We start from the raw sequence: 25,127 nt of genomic DNA, 5'->3' as shown, positions 1-25,127 counted from the left end.
ACTCCAAAATCAGCTTTGGAATGCTTAGATAAGTGTGACCAAAAACTATATCCAAATATTTACACATTGTTGCAAATATTGGCTACTATACCCCAGAAAGGACCTTTTCAAGCCTAAGAAGACTTAAAACTACTTGCGGAACACTAAGAGTGAAAACAGACTGAACGGCTTGGCTCTCATGAACATTCACTATGGGATAGAAATTGATGCGAATGAAGTAGTGGATATATTTAAAAAGAAAAACTGAAAATTAATTTTGTAATATTCTGTGTTTCTGCGATATATAATATAACAGAAAGTTATTTTTTTATTTAGCTTATAGTTTACACTGTCCCACTACTCGAAAAAGGACTCATTCCTTCGAGGACATTTTTTCTGTATGTATTTTTCTTGTATAAGGGTTATCTTATGTACTTTTAGTCGTTTTATTTTCTTGAACCCTATGCATGGCTTCAAGTGTCCAGCGTTTAATTAGTGTACCAGCGTAAAAAGTGTAACAAATTCGGGCATTACGGAAAAATGTGTAGAAATGTGAAGAATGTGAATATAGTGGATCTGTCATCGGATGAAAGTAATCTTTATTTAATCAACACTGTGTGCCAGTTTAAGCAACACATGAAGCCATCTTGACATTGAGTGGTGTTGCCATAGTCTACTTATAATTACCCTCTTCATCCCCTTTCCTTTCAAGCAACTACAACCATGACAAGTTCTACTGCTAAAAATGACATAACTGCGAGTGTAGAAGAATTAAGTGAAACTGAAAGTTTAAGTTTGTGATAAATTCTTATTCAATATTGGTACATATTAGGTATATGTATAGATATGGAGGGTAGAACCAGTCTTGCAATAAACTATATACTGAGCGCACGCCTATTATTTGTCACTGGCGAACGAGGCGTGGTTTTTACCGTTATTTTAGTCAATACGTGCTAAAATCGTATTATTCTGTGTACGAGTGATAACTAAATCTAACTAGTTGTTAAAAAACAATGGGCGTCGGCAAAATACCCGAGTTTGACGTGAAAGCTGGAAATTGGACTATGTACTGTGAGAGGTTAGAAATGTATTTCCTCGCGAACGATATTAAGGATGAAGTGAAGTTACCAACATTAATCGCCGTAATGGGAGAAGATGCATATCAATTGTTATCTACGTTAGCAAGCCCCAAACAACCTTCATCTTTGACCTTCACTAACGCGGTGAAGCTGCTAAAGGATCACTTGCAACCGAAGCCCTCCATCTTGGCCGAACGCTACAGATTTCGACAGCGGCGCCAGGCAGAGGGAGAGAGTGTAGCTGAGTATGTGGCTGAACTGAAGAAGTTAGCAAAAACATGCGATTTTGGTACCTCGTTAGAAGATAATCTTCGCGACCAACTTGTTTGTGGCATTGTCAGTGAGTCGACGCGGCAAAGATTGTTTGCGGAGGACGGAATTGGCTACTCGAGGGCGGTCAGCTTGGCTACGACACTGGAGGCGGCAGAAAAGAATGCAGTCGCCGTAGATCGTGACGCTAAGGTTATCACGGGTGTACATAAACTAGAAGCGAACCATAAATGTATGGCGTGCGGGGAGATTGGGCATAGAACGGAAGGCTGTAAATATAAAAACTTTGAGTGTAGTATGTGCAAAAACTTAGGCCACTTAAGAAGGATGTGCCCTGAGAAAAATGCAAGATTCGGAGTGACGGAAACGGCGGGCAGCCAGTCACAATCACGCGGAGACGGCGTGATCTATAACGGTAGCGGAGCACGCGGTAACCGATCAGCTGGGAGAGGCGGCAGCGGGCGCGGGCGCGGGCGCGGAGGGCGCTCGGGCCGCCGAGGCACAAACAACTATTGGGTGCACGCGCACCGGGCATCAGCTGACGAGGCGAGCGTTAACGGCGGATATACGTCGGCGCTGGACAATAGTTGTGATTCGGATGATGACAACGAACCTATGTACCAAATGTCGTTAAGCAAATATAAACCGGTATGTATCACAATGTTTGTTGAAAATCAGTTGCTAAATATGGAAATTGACCCCGGGGCCGCCTTATCATGTATTACGCTAGATACTTATCATAAACATTTCAGTGATTTACCGTTACGGCCATGTCGTTTAAATTTAACGCTATACAATAAAGCTGTGATTCAACCGGAGGGTTATTTGCGAGTCGTAGTTAGGTACAAAGGAATTACAAAAAGATTAGATTTGTATGTTATGGACGACGGTGTCACGACTCTTTTAGGTCGACAATGGCTTTCAGAGTTAAGTATAGATGTTCCTGCTTCTAAGATTTGTAATATAGACACAGAAAAAGTAAATAAATCTAATAACCTTAATGAAATCCTTTCCAGGCATGAGTCATTGTTTGACGGCACCCTGGGGCGGTACACGGGCGGCACGGTGCGGCTGCATGTACGCCCGGGCGGGGGCCCGGTGTTCTGCCGCGCACGGCCGGTGCCGTTTGCGCTGCGGCCGCGCGTTGACGCCGAGCTTGACGCCATGCTTGAAGCGGGCGTCATCCGGCCCGTCAGCCGCTCCGACTGGGCCACTCCTCTGGTGATTGCTCGTAAGGCGGACGGCGGAATACGGCTGTGTGCGGACTATAAGGTGACCCTTAATCCTAACTTATTGGTCGATAGGTACCCGGTTCCCAAGGTCGATGACCTTTTTAGCACGCTAAGCGGATATAAGTAGGTATTTCACTAAATTAGACTTGTCACAAGCTTATAATCAACTAGTCCTAGATGAGGCGTCCACGGAGTACACGGTGATAAATACACATAAGGGACTATTTAAATACACTCGCTTAGTTTATGGGCTGGCGTCTAGCCCAGGAATCTTTCAAAAGTTTATGGAAGATTTATTTAAAGGGGTACCGGATGTAATAATTTTTTATGATGATATCTTAATTAAAAGTAAAGACATAGGTAGTCACCTTCATACGATCGAGCAGGTGCTAAGTATATTAGAGTCAAATGGGTTAAAAATTAAAAAAAGTAAATGTGACTTCTTGACTAAGAAAGTTGAGTACTTAGGTTTTGTTCTCGACAAGGAAGGTTTAAGGGTAAATCCGGATAAAATTAAACCTAATTCTACTTAGGTATCTCTCGGGAGACTCCCAATTTATTATTTTATTACTTACATTAGTTAAGAAAAAAATGCAATGACTACAATTTTTTGTATTATTTGTATTGTATCCATGACAGGATGATTTATAAAATGTGGTGTGCCTTTTCAGATGATGATGACGCTTTATGGTTGAATAATAATAACGAGCCTTGGAAAGATGTCATTAGCAAATGGAAGAACACATTCAGACTGAGAAGGAGGCACACCAATTCATCTACAGTCCATGATTTTCTAGAAAACAAAACATTTATATAACAAAGCAACGGGCGAACGTAATTTCTCAAAATTATAATTAATTATCACTTATCTATGACCAACTATGACCTATTCATTAAGACCTCAATAAGCCCAACTACCTTTACCAGTTCTGTTACCTTTGTCGTGCTTGTCATCACGCACATTGCAGATTATGTAGCATTAGATTATGATAACAATGATGTTGCTATATTACTGCAGTCATTGAACTAACAGAAACTTGACGATGACATATTTGAAATTATATTTCGTCACTTCATTTTTCAGATATAATAATATATTAACCATGTAGTTTCCCTATTGTACAGGTAGCATCGCCCACACTTAACCCTCATAACAGCATATTAAAAGTTATTTTAAGTACTCTGACATTAAGAAACTCCAAAGACTTGTTTGTTGATTACCCTGAAATAGATTTGCCGAATAAATGTATCGATCGATTATGGTTTTGGAATATGTTAACAAAAATAAAACAAGATTTCTGGCGGAGTTGGTCAAGGGACTATCCTACACAGCTTCAAAATCGCCCTAAATGGCAGCATGTTCAGCCTAATGTAAAAGAAGGCAATCTTGTAATTGTTAGGACGGACAATAGTTCCTTTAAAATGGCCTATGGGAAGAGTCGTTAAGGCAATCCCCGGACCTGATGCTAGGGTCAGAGTTGTAGAGGTGAAGATGAATAATAAAATCTACACTAGATCACATCAAAAAATCTGTCCATTATGGGCGGAATTTAGAAAATCAATGGAACAGAACAATACACTATAAAGCAAGACTCGCCACGGTTTCTAAACTGTGACAATATTGACAGAGTCACAAAAAATATGATCCGGTCAAGCAACATTTTTACCGCCATGCAGTATCGCCAAGCGAAAAATTAACCAAAAGGGAGACAATTCAATATCCAAGAAAAAGTATTGGCTTTGTCGATTTAAATAAAAAGTCCGAATCGGTACACACTATGTTAATATAAATATTTAGGCTGCCGTTGACAAAATCTTTAAAAAACGTATTATCTGATTAAAAATAATGCCTAGCATTAATCATTGAATTTTCAATAATTTAAAAGAAGAAAAATACATGCGAGCAGGCAAACAATGGCGAAAGGAATGCTTCGAAGTAGACGGGCCGCAAATTATACCCCTATATGAGATTCCACATCTTCTTAAGGGTTTGAGAAATAACCTTTTACTATGTGAGTGGCAGTAAATCATTATTCTATTCTATTCCAAGTTTCGGGGAAAAGTATGATCTCGTGGATCATGCCCCATTGGTATCACAAGCCATCTGCGCTATAACTATGGGCTCCAGTACATCCATGGACGAGGTCGCGATTGCTCACACGTCGGTACCAAGTCGTTTCAATTACTTCCCACATCACAATATCATATTATAAAAAAATCTGCAAAAAGTAGATAGCTTAAAAAATTATGTGTCATATAAATCCTAACAATTTTCAAAAAATGAATGTGTCTCGCTGTAGTTTTTTTTTAAATTCTGTAGAAGCAGCAATTCGTAACAACGTGTTGGGAGCTACAGAAATGGATGAACTGTGTGCCATAATGAAAACACGCCCATTCTCCATCATTGTTGGAGTAATGTGTTTCCAAGTGGAAGTGCCAAAAAGGGACGGCATTGGCGGCGCGTAGACTATATTTACGCTGCGTAGCGCAGGCGTACCAACTTAGCGACGCTAAATCTTTGTCATCTTTCATAGAAGCCATGTTAGTGGTGGCACGATGTTCCTGCGCAGAAGTCGATGGACATATTAATTAACGCCATTGAGAGGACTTCTTACGACATTGTGGAAATGCACGAGAGTCAATGATTTTGTAGTCGATGACGAAATCTCCGGTGATGAAGAGACCGAACAAGCCACTGATTGGAATTCTTGGTCCTCCAAAATTTATAAATCGGCAGAAGAAATAGGCGCAAAGTCCAAAAACGGTTCCGTTATCAACGGATGTTATAATCCGGAATTTGCGAGCCGATTGTCCTCAACCCAGGAAGCAATTGCTACCATTTCTTCCCATGTGGACGGGAAGAATGAGGGAACATTTTGGCCGAGGTTCAATGATGGCTACATCGTCCACGGTGGAAAGCGAGTTTAACCATCTTAAAAATCGAGTATTTTGCAATAAATTACCGATGCGCATAGACAGGTTCGTTCTACAACATATCGAATACTTGGAAGGTAGATTAATCGAAGATTCAAATGAGACCGACTTACCGTCAAGCAGCTGCGAACCTCGCCCACTTGAACAGTGTCCAACAATGCCACGTCCCGGTGATAATTTAAAAATAACAGAGCGTCATATTATAAATCCCAACAATTTTCATAAAATGAATGTGAAGCCAAAAGCCCTTGGAAATTATTCTGTAGACATGACAAAGGATGTGGTACAAGAAGGGAACATTGGCACGTCATCTATATTAGTAAATTTAAGCAATGGGGACATAATTCAGAACTTGGACGCATTATTCGAGCCGATCAGCACAAATGCGAGAGCATTACATGCGTGTCTTGCTTGGTGCAGTCAGTACCTTCTTAGCGGCGCGGCAGTGGTCGTACTGTCTTGACGAGAATTGCAAATGCACGTACGTTACATAGTTTGGAAAGTACGAGTGCACGATTCGGTGAACGGCGAGAGGGTGGCAACAATACTGATGCCCAAAGGCGAGTTGGAGCATTTTCATCTGAAGGCGTACCATCTACCGTGGGGCAGCGAAGAGTGGGCGAAGTCCATCTGTTGAGCAGAAGTCAATGGACATATTAATTAACGCCATTGAGAGGACTTCTTACGACATTGTGTAAATGCACGAGTTATTCTGATGCCGATTTTGAAGTGATAGATAAATCGGCAGAAGAAATAGGCGCAAAGTCCAAAAACGGTTCCGTTACCAACGGATGTTATAATCCGCAATTTGCGAGCCGATTGAGGCAGCAATTGCTTCCATTTCTTCCCAGTGATGGGTAGGACATCAATTTAAAATGAGTTTGTATGAGTACCTCATTTTCTAAAATGAGGTGTTACAATGTCTTACTTCAAATGAGGTGAGGTACTAGCATATTTTCAGCATCGACTATTCCATTAATTCCAACAGCGACAATTTTTTTATGTATACATATTTATGTATTCATCACTTCCTTTATAAATAAATAAATAGTAATATTTAACTAACTTGAAACTTATTGAAATGATCATATATTGTTATACGCTACAGTATTATATTTCAATAATATTTTAGTCACTAAAGGATTACTGTTTCTAAGCAAGCTTCGTAAATGCCTGTCTGAGAGCGCGTCCCCGAACCAAGTTCGTCATGTGATCCCTGTCACACTTACCTACGAATTTACAAGTGCGACAGAGAAGCAACACATCGAACTTCCTGTTAGTGACTGATTTCTCGCGCCATTTTGACAAGTAAGTTAGGAACAAAAAGACGTAAGATGTATGAAAGCTTGCAGCGCTTTCGCTTGTTGTCTTTCGTGTTTAATTGTTAACGTATTTTCGGTGGTGACGCGAAGCGATTTTCAAGTATATCGCGTGTCTGTCTCACTCCCTCTTTGGGTATTTCTAATTCATTGTTTCATTTTGAAACGATTTTTGAGGGGTTCATGTCACAGAGAGGCGGTGAGTGGTACAAAGTCAACGCATTTCTCGGTGGACCTTTTGTCGTTGTAATATGGTTTGTAGTTCGGCAGTTGACAGTGTGAACCATTACTCGTTTCTTCATTTAAGACATTTGAGTTTTGAGTGTTGGCGAGCAGGCGAGCACTTAGCGCCTCGCGCGATCCAGCGACTCTCTTGCGAGTTGTATGAGTTTTGAGGATCGCGAGACTCGCGAGTGAATTTGAACGGATAAGAGTTTTTTGAAATTTGAAGTGTGTGAATGATTTGTGTGATGGTGGCAAGAGGTGTTTGTGATACGCGCGAGAAAATGAGTAAAATGAATAGAGGAGTGAAGTAAGACATTTTTGCGGTACGAAGTACTGCGACAAATTAACAAAATGAGTGGTACAAATGAGGTGCCTCACGAGTGAGCGACTCAACACTACATGTGGACGGGAATAATGAGGGAAGATTTTGGCCGAGGTTCAATGATTGCGACATCGTCCACGGTGGAAAGCGAGTTTAACCATCTTAAAAATCACAAAGGATGGACAAATAAAACAACAAATATACAGATAAGTTCTTGATTACAAATAAATTAAATCAAGATGTTATTGAATATTTATTTGCTCGATTCAGACAAAACGGTGGGTCAAATAGAAACCCAATTATTTTATCAAACTGCCTACAGAAAAAAACTGTGAGGATGATCATTGTCGAACGCACTGCCGCGAACTTATATAAGGCTAGATGTCAGCCATTTGATTTCAATGGTTTCCAAGTGGAAGTGCCTAAAAGGGACGGTATTGGCGGCGCGTAGACTATATTTACGCTGCGTAGCGCAGGCGTACCAACTTAGCGACGCTAAAACTTTGTCATCTTTCATAGAAGCCATGTTAGCCGTGGCACTTATATAGTGAACTATTCTGTAATGATGTTCCTGCGCAGAAGTCGATGGACATATTATTAAGTAACGCCATTGAGAGGACTTCCTACGACATTGTGGAAATGCACGAGAGTCATTCTGATGACGATTTTGTAGTCGATGACGAAATTTCCGGCGATGAAGAGACCTAACAAGCCACTGATTGGAATTCTTGATCGTCCAAAATTTATAAATCGGCAGAAGAAATAGGCGCTAAGTTCAAAAACGGTTCCATTATCAACGGATGTTATAATCCACAATTTGCGAGCCGATTAAGGAAGCAATTGCTACGATTTCTTCCCATGTGGATGGAAATAATGAGGGAATTTTCTTTTATCCGAGGTTCAATGATTGCGATATCGTCCACGGTGGAAAGCGAGTTTAACCATCTTAAAAATCGAGTATTTTGCAATAAATTACCGATGCGCAGACAGGTTCGTTCTCGAACATATCGAATACTTGGAAGGTAGAGTAATCGAAGCATCAATGAGACCGACTTACCATCAAGCAACTGCGAACCTCGCCAACCCCGCCCACTTGAACCGTGTCCGGCAATGCCATGTCCCGGTGATAACTTAAAAATAACAGAGCGTCATATTATAAATCCCAACAATTTTCAAAATCCTAATCAGTCTTTGGAAACTCCCTTATGTGTGGCGATAAAGTTCCCAAGGCGACAACATACCGGACCGGAACCATCAACTTGACATTAATGCGTACATTCAGAGCGTCGTTAAACCATTTTGAAAAATTTGAAATTCTGCATCCAATCCAACTGCATTGTTTTATGTGAAAATCATAAAATAAAGTTGAGTTGAGCAGATTAGCTTTTCGTTTATACCTATTTTGTGTGTGTGAAAATGGTCGGCAAAGACCGATATTTGAGATACTTATGCGGCATTAGAGAAATTTTGAGAGGAGGCTTCTTTGCCAAATTTCCCAAGGATGAACTGCGGTAAGTCAACAAGTTCCTAAATACAACTAGGGAATAAATCAAATAGCGCTTTATAAAACATTTTGAATTTGTTAGCCGCATAAGCTGAAGGCCAACTAAGAAGCCGGTTCGAATCCTTCACTCCGTACTGCCGTAAGGGATTAAAATAGGAGGAGCAAGCACGTACTGCGCCCATAGAGTTGGTTTAGACTCTCAGGGCCGGATCATAGTCATCATAGACCGTAGTGATTATATGCTCTTTGAAATTGTGCGCCTCGCTACACACATTTTTTGTAATTCTCACAAAACCTCTTTAATATGTTCTGTGGTAATTCTGTAGCAGCAGCAATTCAATTTGCTCAAAGTTCTGGAGAATTAAAAGGTGAAATGGCAACTGCCAACTTTATTCAAATTGTTGACAACATGTTTGATGGGCTTAATATTAATAGCTAAACCAAATTCGACAAAATTCCACACAAGTGTGCCTTAACAAAAAAAGTCCAATTTAAATATGTAGATATACAATTAGAGAAGGGCGAAAATTAGTCAAAAATATTTTTAAGGTATGAACTAAAATCACAAAGGATTGGCAAATAACAAAACAGATCCGCAAGTTCTTGATTAAAAATAAATTAATCAAGATGTTATTGAAAATGTATTGCTCGAATCAGACAAAACGGTGGGTCAAATAGAAACTTACAGCTAACTTACTTCACACTATTTTTAGAAGCAATGTTGTCTTTTATAAAACTGCCTAAAACTGTGAAGATGATGATGAAGAATTCATTGAAACCAATTTAGTAATCACAGACCAACCGTAGTAAGGAATTCATTACCATTAGCTCAGGATAATTAAATTTACTATTGGAAATATAATTATTATCTATGCTGTACATTGGCTGTAATACATTTGATATAATGGTGTTAAGCTTTGATTTTATAATTCACCGTTGAAATTTGAATATTGCTCCGTTATTGAGTTGTCAAACACTCTGTTATTGAGTTGGTAAACCTGTCAAGCGCTGGACCGACAACATAGTAGAGGTTGCAGGAAAAGACTGTATGTACAATGCCAAACACAGATATTTATGGAAGAAATGGGAGGCCTTTACCTAAATGGGACCCATACCCCAAGGAGAAAAATCAACCAAAACAACAATAGCATAAAAACATATTTTAACCAAATCTAAAAGCAAAATTGTAAACTAAATAATCTAAAGAGTATGGAAATAAAGAGACAATAATAATACAGTAGTCATAAGCCTACCACTAGTGAACATCTCTCACTTTCTGGTTATTTCTTCGTATTTATTAAAAGCACTATTGCCAACAATAAATACAGTATCTAGAATCAGTGTTGTGTAGCTGAAGAAAGCCGAGCACATCCACGGAGTGAAGAAACCTTAGGTCTAAGTTGGACGACTCCAGGCAATATTTCTAAGCTTAAGTACTTCTAGCTTACGACAAGGAGTCAGAATCACCACCAGCAGTCTACAACTGCGACCGACGATTCAGTCCCCCACAGTTCCCGGAGTAAAGGTAACTTCGCCTCACACTATTTTACTTGTTAGCTTGATTTTTTTTTTTGTCAGCCTGGTTTAGTGTCCCACTGTTGGGCAAAGGCCTCCCCTTCTTTCCTCCACTCAACCCTGTCGTTTGCACCCTCCCGCCAATCCGGATAAAATGCGTCCAAGTCGTCCCGCCATCTTCTTTTCGGTCTGCCTGAACCCCGACATGCACCATCGATTGTGTTCCGTGTTAGCTTGATATCATAGTTTTATTTTAATTTATCACAACGTTCTTTCTCAACTGGCCCCTAAATTCCATTCCCTATCGCCCCCTTTATTCGAAGCACAGCCAATTCTCTCGCTATTGAACAAATTGATTTTATAAAAACCAATATTTGGAAACCCTATCAATATGGGCAATATGCAAGACAACTAAAAAAGACGAAGAATGTCTCTAGCAATACAAACACACAAAAAAGATGAAAAAACGAATTATTCCAAAGAACACCACCGTTCTCAAAAAAATACCAATACCAATCACAAGTTAACAAGCACTCGATTTACAATTAACAACCTCCAAGATTTGTGCCATGGTTTTCAAAATTAATATTCCATGGATTATTTCAATGAAAATTTAACTTCCTCCACAGTGAAATATGTAATATAATCCAAAATAACTTGCTCCAAAATGACTCCCAACTCCAGTAGTGAGTTGAGTAGACGTAGACCATAGAATTAATATGACTAGAACAACTGTCAATCTTCAAAAGTGCGACCAAAAATGAAATGCAAGTGTGTGCGTAAATTGTCTATGTGAGATCAAAAATAGTGATGTCATGTTACAACATATTAATAATCTGTCGATGTTTGTTTGCTTTATCAACTACTTTTTCATCAAATGTGTTATTTTAAACGTTAAAATTCTACGACATTATGACGTATAAATAACACTTGCACTGCGTGTGCTATCAAAATCGTTGCAGACTTATCTTAATGTAACTCTTACCGTGTTGGAAAGTGAAGTTTAAATTTACCGCTAAACATGTGAGCACCTTCAAAAAGGTATAACAATCGTTATTATTTGAAGTCGGTTATAAAAGCTAATATCTTAATGATGTCTTGTGAAGTACCGACAAGTTATCGATACTGTCATATGAACATTTTGTCAAGCCCTAGCGTAAAGTAACAGGTTATGTTTTTACACAAAATATTTTAAATTATAGACTAATATGATAAAATATTAGCACACAAAGGAAGAAAAACTTATAATGAACTTTTTCTACTCCAGCACTTAAATGTGTCAATTAAATGACTGACAGTGATATCTAAAGCAATGTCATTTGAATGCTTTGTCTATAGGCTCATAAGATGACTGCTAGCAGTCATCTTATGAGTATAATACAACTGCTTTATTTTTTTTAAAGATACAAGTTCCGATCATCTTGATTGAAAGAGGTATGTTTTCATTTACAATAATAACTCTTTTTTTTTAAATAATAACTCAATTTTTTTTTAATAATAACTCTTTTTTTTTAATAATAACTCTTTTTTTTTTAATAATAACTCTTTTTTTTTAATAATAACTCTTTTTTTTAATAATAACTTTTTTTTTTTTTTTTTTTTTTTTTTTTTTTTTTTTTTTTTTTTTGCTGCAGCTGTAATAGAAAAAGTAATGTATGCAACAGCTCATAATTGGTTCTTAATTACCCCTTAACCTTAACCTTTATTATATCACTGTTGCATAAACTACTATTATAAACCGGCTTCTTACACTTTTTACGCTGTTAATTTGACAAAATATCGTTATGAAAATTTCGCTCGGAATATCATAAATCCTCTGAAATGAGTATTTGCTTGGATTATTTGGCACTATAACACTGAAATCCGGCACACTACAAGACACCATCTTGACTGAATTACTTTATTTAATACTTCTCGTCCTAATCCGTGTATATTTTTCAATTTGAAAATTACCGTGATACGCTCTTGGCCGTCCGCGGCCGTCGTCAAAGTCAAAAGTGGTTACGTTTTCTCATTGGTAGTCTGACTTTTCGCACTCATGGGATGTTCATATACGTGATGGCTTCCCTTTCGCACACTTAAGCTGTCTGTCAAGCGCGAGCGGGAATTGTATGTCTGTGACGTAGACTACCAATGACAATGACAGTGACAATCAGGGCTGCCAGTACATATTTTTTGATTATACGATCCAGTGCCTGCCATTATACGAAATTAGATTGCATTATACGAGAACACAATTTAAAAAAAAACTATTAATATTAAATCGATATTTTAGAAACTGTGGTTTTACCGCGAAGACCGAGGTTCGCAAATTGCGGGGGTCTTTCTCTTTTACCCCAATGAAGGCGTAATAAGAGTGACAGAGAGTGACGCCCGAAATTTGCGATCTTCGATTTTTGCCATTATAGCTCTGACGTTGACGTACGGTTCCATTAAATTGTAAAACAGTATTGACACACTGTTTTTTGAAGTATTGTCAGTAGTTTGACATCGGTGTTTTTTTTTTCGTATCCAATTATACCGATTGGCAGTCCTGGTGACAATGACAACTTGAATTGTCCTTTTTTTTAAATAGCCATTTAAACTCTCGTACGCGGATTAGACTCTCGTAGCCAATTTAGACTCTCGCGCGAGCCACGAGACGAGCCGCGAGCCGCGAGTCCACCGCTTACACTCGCGTTCGGCTTGTCATTCGGTTATGAACCTTATGCCGTGCCGTTAGTGTTTAAATTATATTAGCTCGACGAGCTTGTGAGCCACGAGACGAACCGCGAGCCCACCGCTTACACTCTCGTCTCGTGGCTCGGCTTGCGGCTCGTCTCGTGGCTCGCGCGAGAGTCTAAATCGACTATAATAGATATTGGCAAGGTGCGAAGTCGGTGGAGGGGGAAGTGGCGCTGATCGTCACAAACACAGGTAATCTTATGGAATGTCCGACATTAGTACTACCGGCAGCCGCTTGAACTAATTTTACTCCATAAGATTTAACATAGAAAGTCCGACAAAATGAGGGCAGCACCAGTCGTGCACCTAGCGAATAATATGCGACAAATTGACAATGACATTGTAATTTTTTTTATTTAAATGGCTTTTATAGTGTCTACACTCTACAGACAACCGCACTGGACCGCAAAGTTGCGGTCAAAATATCTCTTTCTCGCTCTTTATTTGGTAGTGTGTTAGGGCTATTATAGCTGCGTCCTTAAAAGTGGTAGAGTCAGACCAATAAAAGTCTGCAGCGGATTTGATAGCCCACGCAGTGCAAGTGTTATTTATACGTCATAATTTCATAGAAGTTTGACGTTTAAAATAACACTTGCACTGCGTGGGCTATCAAATCCGCTGCAGACTTTTCTTGGTCTGACTCTAACGCACTATAGCATCGCTATAGCGAGAAAGAGAATTTGTTTCTTGCTCTTACTTGTGGGTGCGACGCACCAAGGTCGCGGTGCGGTGCGATAGTGTGTTTTCACTTTAACGGACGTACGGTGGACCACCTTACACACGATCGAACGTGCGCCGGACCGCACATCAAATTGAAAAAAAAAACGCTGACGATGACGCTGATAAATAACACTTGCAGAGTCTGTGCTGTCAAAATCGCCGCAGTTATTTTGGCCAAACTCTAGAAGCTTTTTGTACATTTAAGAATTATCAGAATCAGAAACCCCACTCCTTTTTATTTGGCACGTTTTCCTCTTTCCTCCTTACTTGCATTTTAACTTTATTAAATACAGTTTAATATCTCGTAGTGCATCACGTTGCTGTACATTATAGTAACTTTGAACACGTCTGACGTCATACTACTCATACTTGTCACTGTCAGTGATATGGAATGGACCGAATAATGGACCTCCGTCCACCGCGGCCGCTGGCTGTCTCTCTCTCTACCTTTCAAGAGTTCATATACATGATAAACATTTCTTTGTTCATTTCAGAATTTTTAGTCAGGCTAGTCAGTCGTTTCGCTTTGTTTTGGTTTGGTTCTGGGTGGTTTTCCTTTTAACTAATAATTTTATTCATTTGTGCTTGTGTCAGTCATTGCCTAGTGAACTTTGTTTCTGAGCCATACATTTCTGCTTTGCGCAAAATAAATTTTGAAAACTAGTTGACTTCCAATGCAGTTTCAAGTTGTTATATTTTTACTACGTCGCATTTGTGTTGGTATCGGGTGATGTTTGAATATATCATATCGTGACTCATCGTTGGCTTTAGATAATTGTATATGTAGAGATGTAGAGACCATTATGGCAGAAAGTTTTTATCTCATCTCTATATCTATAATACTATGTCTGTAAACTTGGAAAGTATGTCTGCTTTAATAATGGTTGCATTCACCGTCTGATCTCCAGACAGTCCAACTTTGTGTAAAAAAAATATTGGGAAAGATGGTAATGGGTTGGCTCGGTTTGTGTGGGGAAGTAAATAAGTGTTAGTATTATTCAGGGCTTAATGTTGTGCAATATGTGGTTAAATTTTTTTTTAACCTTTGATATATACCTTGGAAACGAATTTTTGTTGCTTGAAAATATTCTAGATTTCTAAATGCACTATAAAGAAAACAAAAGTTACTAATGGATTAATAATATTTATGCTTTGGGATTTTTCTACTTAATCTATGTATAAAAAAACAAAAATTGGTTCTATTGTCTTGGTTTTTGTTATCTTTTTATTTTTAGTTAATATCTTTTATGTTCTTTAAATGTCTGCAATGTTTGTGAAAAGTGACTGTCGGTTAGTCATCGCTGGTAATTGTATCTTAGGAACAGTGTTGATCTAATTGCTACTATTATATGAAGCGTTGGGTTGTTTTTTGTTGAAATAAATGTGTTGATATTTACAAATCATGAAATATGGGTGTTCCTACTGTCTCTTCTAAATCTATTGATCAAAATGTTCAGAGCTTTCAGAGTTTTATAAAATGTGGAATATTTTCTAATAGGTATGTCACTGCTGTCAAATAAGTTATGAATTTATTCATCATCTCATTTAGCACCTTATAGAGGTCCATCTTTTTGTTGGTTATAGCACTTATAGCAAAATTACAGAATTTTGAAGAAAATATCAATTTCATACAAAAGGTGAACACTTTGTGGAATCATCAGTGTTTGTCTCGTCCCAAGCAAATAATCAAATAATATAACTTTTACTCCGACTCACTGATAGTGCACAATAAGTACTGCTAGTTGCATCAAAAGCTGAAATAGTGATTTTAATTGGGTTTTGGCTTAAGAGCTAATTACATGAAATATTTTTGTGCTCTGTATTGTGTAGTATTCTTAGGTACAAGTATATTCTTATTGGCCACTAGAGGTTAATTCGCCGTCAACTTGAGGAAAATTGTGTCATATTCTGAGTAGCACAAATAACCTAGTTTGCTTTTTGTTAAGAACCCTTTTTTGTGGGTCCCACATCAAAGCCGGGGTCGCGGCAAACGTCGACGGCGTTGGCGAGATGACCTTGACGCCTTTGACAGGAACTAGTGGGAGACGGGTCAGGACCGGGATATGTGGAAAGGGAGGAGGGAGGCTTGCCTTTTTTCTGCTGCTGTTTGGTTGTCGAATCACTCGAATCGAATCGTTCAGCGAAAAGTAGTAGGTACCTACTTAGGTACTTACCCAATGAACATAATTAATTTAAACACAAACAAACAGGAAATACCTATATCCAATAATTGATATCATATTTCCTGTTTGTTCCCCTTTTAATTAGTTTTATTGTAATGAACTAATTATCCTGTGTGGTGCGTTATAATAACGAGTTGTTATTTTTAAATAAGTAACAGGATGAACTTTGCTAGAATTGTTTAACACTTAATAAGCACGTCTTAATGTAAAATTGATTTATTTACAACTTAAAAGCTAAATCTATAAATAAATAATACCTACTAAACTTAAAATAAACCTACTTATTTAACATTAATAACATACTATATCAATCATTTTAATATTCAGGCCATCACATGATGGAGTTGCAACGATCGAGCCAAGTGATAGTTAACATGGAAATTCCGCATTGATTAACGAGTATCCTCCTACGTCTATACCAATACATAGAGAAAAAAAAAACAAGACAACCACAACCTAATAGACTATGGAAGATACAATAACTTTTTTTTTATTCATAAGCCATAAATTGTATGTACTTATACATGTTGATGTTAGGCAATACAGTGAGAATCAATACGATTTTACCCAGTGGGTGTAGCTACATATTTACTTATATACTTATTAATTAACAGTTTATATTATAAATATTCACTTAAGCTGTAGGGGCATAACTCAATGACAAATTGTTTAACTGCTGTCACAAATTTCAAGTCATTGAGGGACTTAATTTCTACGGGCAACGTATTAAACACTATATTGGTATCAAAAAATAATTGTCCTCTTAGCTTGATCAACATTTTATACATTATGACATTTATGACCGCGTTTCTCGGCATCGGCAAGGCGCCTCGCTAATTGATCTCGGAGTGCTCCCTCCATCAATAATTCACTGGCAACTTCATTTTCTAACACCGATTGTTGCCGTTCGAATAATTCTGTAAAATATGAGAATTCAAAAAGACTCGCGAGTCTTTTATTCAATTTTTCGATCTTGCGTTATAATAACTTCGATCTTGAAAACTCTAGTCCATCCGTAGGCTAGGGCTCTTTAAGTGTTTAGCCTACTGGTTTTCTTACATCTATTAATATTTTGTACCTAGCGCCTTCAGTAGTTTCTCATCTAATTGTATTTTCATGGGTTCGTTCAATAAATGCATATAATTGCATACATGTTTGCGGATATTTATGGATTTCCTGACCGCAGACCTCAAGCACAGAAAATTACGCCAAGGAATCCACATTACCCCCGGCTATTGGGGGTTATTTATCTAAAGGTATCACCGGTCTCCCCCTCCCAACACCATGATGAGGTGAAGAACGAGGTAGACGTACGAGGATCCCGTGCTCGTGGCCGATCGGCGATGGTGGTGGCGTTGGCGTTGTCCACATTCCACATATCTCACAACTTGATGTTAAGTTTGCTGAGGTCTTGCCTCGTCTTTAGATTTTTTTTCAATGAAGCGTAAGTCGCTTCACTATTCTACGACGTCTTTGACATGGCAGGGAGACATGTCCAAAGTTCTGAAGATGGACCGCAGTATGGTCGATAAAGTCGAATTTATCTCATCTCATCATAATCTCATCTACTGCAGGATTCAAAGAGTAAATGGGACACCTTCACGGCACACACTCTACTAGACCAGTTTCACTACCAGGATCTCTACCAAACCATTTTATAGGTAGCGTCAGTAGCGTGGGACAAACAATAATCTACTACTGAGGTGTTCCACAATGCAGCACATTCTTGTGTTTCGATTGTCTTCCTTGACCTATGTAGCTCTGTATACTTAAGACATTCCAAAATGTCTTCCACCTGCCTGAATACAAATCTATGTATTATGTGGGTAAGTATTACCTATACCTATAAATTTTTAATAGTCGGTAATTGTGTTCATCGATTCTGCTGTGTGTGTTTTACTATTGAATTGTTCTGCGGAAAGTATTAGGTACCTACCTAAGGAAAAATAATTAATACGCAACCAAACAGGAAATACCTGTATCTAATAATTGATTTAACATGTCCTGTTTGTTCCTGTTTTAATTAGGTAGTTTGATTACTCGCATTTCTCCGTCTTAGAAGAGTACAAAATGCTATTTATTGACCGTCAGAAGTGTCAGAAATCCACTTCTGTAATGATAGATAGGTATATTTTAGATAAGATAAGTAAATAATATATTTTTCTAGTTAAATGGGAAACGAAAGGACGAACCTTCGCCAGTCTGTAGCTGCGTTGTACAATACTATTGCAGTAATTAGGCAGATCAGTATCACCACTGCTACCTTTTCACTTAGTCCTGAGGTTGTTAGGTCTATTACTAGACCACTTCCCATAGTAGCTAATCGAAAATGCTATGAGCAGCTTTTACTATATTCATTAGTTTTTTTGTAATAGTAACTTTTGCGTTGCAAATTGATACCATGTTCCAAAAAGCGCAGGCCGTTTCTTCCAGAAAGTTGAAAGTTGTGACGACCAATCCGGCTGTCGTTAATGTAATCACTCCCGGGATATTCCCGTGAGAGAAATACTCGATTATAAATGTCAGGATACGAGAAACCTGTTCTTCAGGAGGTTTTCAAGTTTCGTGGATATGTTGCTGGGATAAAACTCGTCGTCCATTATAACTGTACGATGCTCTTTCCGTAGCGCGTGCTCACCGTTTATTTTTCTCTTCAGCGCGGCCTAGCCGATTTTTTTGGAGGATTCCAAAGACATCGTCTCGTATTATTGAACCAATCAAGGACATGGCCAGCCCGATGGATAATAGATATGACGATCACGTAGGTTGGAGATCGATCCCATACCTCTATGGCATATACCATGGCGGTGATTTCTTGTTTAATTTAAAGTATACGGGTAAAATCTTTATTTCTGATATCTTCAAGCGTCAATAAATAGAGGTTTTTTCTGGTTTCAAATATTCTTTCTGTAACTTACAGTCAATTACACAAGAGCGTACGGGCTATAACTTCAAATTTAAGGCTCGGGGGCTCTATCATGCAACGATGTTAACTCCCAGGCCGTTCTGTTGCACGAGTTGCAGCGTGACGCCTATATCTGCACATCGGTCCGATGCACATTCCATGCACATGTAGCCTAGCAGACCGATGGTGACCTAAGCTCGCCGCCAGGTATATACGATAGTTGGGATACCTACTGGACGCGGTGTCGCGTCAGCTTATTCTACATCAATGATACCAAGATTTCAGAACAATAATAATTTTATTATTCTGCCAAATGCCTGGATCTATGATGTTTCATAGATCCAGTATGTGTTGAGGTCCGGGCCACTGGGAAACCCGATCCGGGTCCCGATCGCCTCGAACCTCTTCTTAGGGTGGGCTGCTCCGCCAGGACCTGATCGGATCCGTTATCTGAAAATAGAAAAATTAACATTAATTTCGTTGAAGCTTACAAGACATTCTGAGGGTAGGGGCATACGGCAAACTCTTTGCTTAGAACTTCCAACGGTAATAATAAACTTGGATGGGTCGTTGATAGGAGTTCGTAGAAATGATATACTCGCAGCTCTTGAATGGTGAGGCAGCCCGGATGGTGGCCTCGGCACCAGCACGCACACCGCCATCGTCAGTTTTTGAATGTTCATTTTTCAAAGGTATATCTTAAAAAAAATATAAATATTAAATTCAGTCATAAAAGAGGTGCTTCATCCCTGGAATGTTATACTTCTCCTGCGCATTCCGCAGGAGAAGTATAACAATGCAGAAAATAATTAATTTAAATGTTCGATACTTACATAGAGCACGGAGGGTCAAGTGTTGCTTGTTCACACTGTGGCTGTCGATGAGCTTATGAATATCAAGGAAGATTTGGGGACATTATATTACTATATAATGCTATACTAGGCTACAGCCTGCTGATAGCAGCAGCCGCGAAATGAACAACCCAATGACGCAAATTAAGGAAAAATGATTAGGCTAATAATCCTGAAATAAAATTAATAAATAATGATCAAATATGGTTAAATCGCGAGCGGTTTATACTCTTGCGTCACTTGCGTTAATAATGGTGATAATATTGTAATAATAGGCAACTATTTCAGTGGCTTTCCTGAAATCCTGACGTCAACAGAATTTCTACATGTTTGTATGCCATCATTAAATAAATGTTATTATACTGTTTGTTTTCAAACTAAAGTAGAGTTTGTACCTAATGTGGTTAATACTCTAAGAGTTACAAAGTGCATACGTTTTGACATGCTAACTTTTTCAAAAGCCGTACAAGATTAACTTGCACGCCGGCCAGGTGCTGCTCCGTGTCTTGGCCGCACCATCGAGCTACCGATAAGACCGCTCTGCACGTGACTATCCGAGGCTGCATCGAGATCTCGGTAAAGCAATTGAACGAGGTGCAACGAGTGCGCTATCTTTGAAGAAAAAACCATGTATTTTACTCAGGCCATATCAGCAGCGGCTTAGTCCCATCAGAGAACACGTCGCAACGTACGAAAGTTCTGCCGTCGCCGTGATTGTTTTTAGAGGTGCACATATGACGCAAACTGGCTGGAAATTCAGTCGAATTCCCAATTACATATTCATGCCTAGCGATACATACCTTTTAGTGATCGTTATCTTCATTTTACAACGGGGTGATGACATTACTTGACGTAACGTTTAATCGTCTGGCTAACAAGGAAATTGCGCCGGTATTCACAAAATCACGTAGCAACTAACCCGTGTAATTTATTATAAAACCCAAGATAAGGCATTTGGGATAATTTGGTTGCATGGCCACAGAACATGTAAAGTGTGACAACGGTTTTCGCTAAGATATACAGTCAATTACACAAGAACGTACGGCCTATAACTCCAAAGTTAAGGGTCGGGAGTAGCGGGGGGTGGTATTTTTGAACTCAGGAGACACAGTTCTATTATGCAACGGTGTTAACTCCCAGCCCGTTACGCTCGACCCATCAGAGTGCAGTATCTGTTGCACAAGTTGCAGCGTGACACCTATATCTGCACATCGGTCCGATGCACATTCTACGTGCATGTAGCCTAGCAGACCGATGGCGACCTAAGCCTGCAGCCAGGTATATACAACAGTTGGGATACCTACTGGACGCGGTGTCGCGTCAGCATATCTACGTCAATAATACAAGGAAATATTACATAATAACTTTTATTTATATTTATAAAAGTATAAAACACAAGCGTAAATTTTCCCCAATTAAAAGGCCCAGTATGTGTTGGGGTCTGGGCCTTCAGCAAATCCGATCCGGGTCGCCAACACCCCGGACTTCTTGACGACGTGCGAGTCTGCTGGTCCTTCGGCACTCCGGCCGGACCCGGTTGGATCTGTCATCTGTAAAGAGAAAAATTAACATTAATTTCGTTGAACCTTACAAGACATTCTGAGGGTCGGGGCATGGGACAAACACTTTGCTTAGAAATTGCAACGGTAATAAGAAACTTGGATGGGTCGTCGATAGGAGTTCGTAGAAATGATATACTCACAGCAGCGAAGTGGTGGTGAGGCACCTCAGGCCTCGCCGCCACCAGCATCATTGTGGCCATCAACACCAGCAGACAGCAGTTCATCTTGTTTCAGTAGCTGCGAATGAAAAGAAATAAAATATTAAATTCGGTCATAAAACAGGCGCTTTATCCCTGGAAAGAATGCACAGGAGAAGTATAAAAATGCACAAAATAATTAATTTAAATATTCAATACTTACATAGAGCACGGAGGGTCAATGTTGCTTGTGTGGCTGTCGGTGGGTTTATGAATATCAAGGAAGATTTGGGGACGTTATATAGTAGCCTGCTGATGTCAGCAGTCGCAAAATGAAGGATCCAATGACGCAATGTAAGGAAAATTGATTAGGCGATAATCCTGAAATTAAATTAATAAATAATCACCATATATGGTTAAATCGCGAACGGTTCATACTCTTGCGTCACCCATTAGAAATAATGCCGATAATATTGTAATAATAGGCAACTATTTTTGTGGTTTGCCTGAAACCCTGACGTCAACGGAATTTCACCATATTTTTATGCCATAATTAAATAAATGTAATCGAGCTGTTTGTTTTCCAACTAAAGTTGGCTTCGTACCTAATGTAGCTAATACAAAGTGCATACGTTTTGACATGCTAACGTTTTCGAACTCCGTACAAGATTAACTTGCACGCCGACCAGGCTCCGTGTCTTGACCGCTACATCGAGCTATCGATAAGACCGCTCCGCACGTGACTATCCGAGGCTGCATGGAGCTCGCGGTCACACAATAGAACGAGGTGCGGCGACTGTGCTATCTTTGAAGAAAAAACCATGTATTTTACTCAGGCTTATCGACAGCGGCTTGGAGCTCCTCAGCGAACACGTCGCAACATACGAAAGTTCTGCCGTGATTTTGTTTTCAAAGGAGCGCATATGGCAACGGGGCGTAGCGATAATTTTTAATTAACTACACATATAACGCAAACTGCGGCGGGAATATAGTCGAATTCCCGATGACATCATTGGGCTTTGGCACACATGTTCATGCCTAGCGATACATACCTTTTAATGATCGTTATCCTCATAACACGTGATAAGTCAAATAATTATTTGACCTATACACGCGTTCAATCGTTTGGCTAACAAGGAAAATTACACCGGCCGGGATTTACGAAATGACGTAGCAAAACTAACCCATGTACACTCAATAGTTAAAGAGCGTACGGACTATAACTTCAAAGAGAAGTATCTCGTACGAAGGCTAGGATGACATTTTCATACTCAGGGGAGAAGGCTACATCATGCAAAGATGTTAAAGCTTTGGTGGTGGCTCCAATCATATCATACTCCGTAACCACCATCTCTGTACCGTCCGACGAACAAGCCAGGCAGCATGTTCACTGTTACGTGCCTTTTTCCTGTCAATAGTCATTGCATCCATAGCAGTTTGCCAGAGGATGATGCTTCAATCTCATAAGCCACCAAAGAGAACGAGGAGTCCGAGGTGCACCGACTGCGAAGCTTGACGGATGGGGCGAGCACAAAGAGCCATAAAGGTTCGTCATTGTGTGCTGTTAACGTCAAGACATGGCCTGACCAATCGCTCAGGCCAGTGCCACGTGGCCTAGTAGTTCCAGCAAGATCCTCAGCAAGCCTCTGCCGGCTAGCACGTTTCACGAACAGTCTGAGATCTTGAATTGCGGAGAACGTACAGTGGTCTCACATTATCTACGGCAGCAGTCAAATCATTTCAACGGTTGTGGCAACAACGTGCATGATAAGTCTACTGCTCCAAGCAGCGAATGACGAAGGTGGCTTGGAGGGAAGACTAAAAGTTTGTACAAAAAGCTTTTTTCCTGACGCCACTAGACGCTGAGGCTGGGATGGCATAATGTGTGTAGCCTTGTTTCATAGTATCAATTCACGTCGAGTGGTGACGCTGCTTAAGCGCTACAAAAAATGGTAACCGTTAACGATAAAATCTTATCGCGCAACAAAAGACTGCCTGTACATATGAACCAGGAAGGAAAATGAAACAACTTATTGTTCACACTATATCACAATTCATATACTTACATGGGTACTACTACTTACATGAAACTATTTATAGAACGAACGAACGAACTGCCGCAAAAAGTGATGACATTACTCTGTGAGCATTCTGTAAAGTATGGGACCGTGACGCTGCATCTCGACCCCATGAACGTAGACAATGTCATCCACTGAACGTATGAAGCTCCGGGCGATGTCCTCACTGAAACTATTTCGGTGTTGTCGTAGCAGCATCAAAGTACCCTCGAGAGTGTTCAACCAGCTCGCAACGTGATGTGAACAGTAATGATGGTAATGTCCATACGGGCACGCATCCGTTAGGGGCTTTTCGAAAGCTTCGAAATCTCGGCAGTTCTTGTCAACCAGGTGACACGGGCAGCTGGCGAACCGACCGCCCGAGCACTGGATCAAATGTGCGTGCATTTTAACGAAATTCGTTAACTCAGAAACCCCTGTGAATTTGTTCATGGTTGGTGACACAAAAATAGGCGACAAACATTCCACGTTCATCAGTATGCGATCTTCATTTGGTCTTAAGGGGTCGAAGTTGTATTCGATTACCATTGGCTTTCCATTGATGAACACGGTGTCGATGTCGGTCTGGTACGTAGACAGCTCCCATAATTTTTCTCGAATGAGTTGGTTCATGCTGTGTTGCGGATAAAGAGATAAAACAAATCTTCTGTAATCTTGAAAACACATGAAATTCGCCATGTAGAGAACCATCTCCAACGGGAAGACAGGTCGCTTCGACGTTGAGAGCGGTGCCGCTGGTGAAGCCGTTTTTCTATAGACGCGGTGGCGTGGCGCGTTGACGGCGAGTTATTTTCTCTTGTATTCATTTTGTAATTGTTACTTGTAAATACGCACTTGGTAAGGGGATGAGGAAAACACATGCAAACAGTGCGACGGTTGAATTCGCTCTGCGGTTTCAGACATTCAGACTGTCGGTCCAGACAATCAGTTTCCCAGTTTATATTCATAAGAACTATAATCCGAACACTCTATAAGCGCGTGTGACAGTAAACTATGATGCACCGAGCCACAGGTTCTCAAAACTTTGATCATGTAAATATGTAAATATTTTCACATACCAAGAGGTTCGAATGTATTGGAAAAAACTCCGTTTTTTGACCATAGGAATACTACATACATCAAGTCTCACTACCCCGAAGTATTGTTTTTTCTTATCATTATTTACCGTCGAGACAGAATAATATCCCATAGTCACGGGTAGCGGGCTAGCATCCGCTTTGGCAAACATAGGCAATATCTAGTGATAAAGCCAAAAGTCATAGGTGATAACCTGTCCGTCGCCAATAACATACTTCTGCAGTAAGATTAAACTGAATGCAACGTGTTATACTCGGATAACCCATCGTGATCGATAACATGACTTCTATTCGCCCTCTTGCATCAACTAATGTAAACAGACCTACTTACATTTTTTAGGGTTCCAAGTTCGACCGCAATGTGGCATAGTGATAGTGGGCTGCCACCCCTGGGTCACCCCTGCTGTTTGTACTGCGCTCTGATTGCATAATGTGTCCTCTGCATCTGTTAGCGGTGACTTTGCTGATGCGCGGTACAACGCGAACATGTACCTATTTTCATAATCCTACAC

The 25,127-nt window shown here is 39.7% G+C and overlaps 1 protein-coding gene across 1 annotated transcript; it reads left to right on the top strand.

The window, feature by feature from the left end:
- The first annotated feature begins 991 nt into the window (after positions 1-991).
- Positions 992-2,672, top strand: LOC134654708 (uncharacterized). The gene is made up of 2 exons (XM_063510183.1): positions 992-1,976; positions 2,345-2,672. Exons 1-2 carry the CDS (start codon positions 993-995, stop codon positions 2,348-2,350), a joined length of 990 nt encoding a protein of 329 aa, XP_063366253.1. The 5' UTR covers position 992; the 3' UTR covers positions 2,351-2,672.
- Positions 2,673-25,127: the final 22,455 nt, after the last annotated feature.

This window comes from Cydia amplana, chromosome 15 (assembly GCF_948474715.1).
Source record: "Cydia amplana chromosome 15, ilCydAmpl1.1, whole genome shotgun sequence".
Taxonomy (NCBI): Eukaryota; Metazoa; Arthropoda; class Insecta; order Lepidoptera; family Tortricidae; genus Cydia; species Cydia amplana.
The sequence above is the reverse complement of the archived record's forward strand: the minus strand, read 5'-3'. Positions and strand labels throughout refer to the sequence as shown.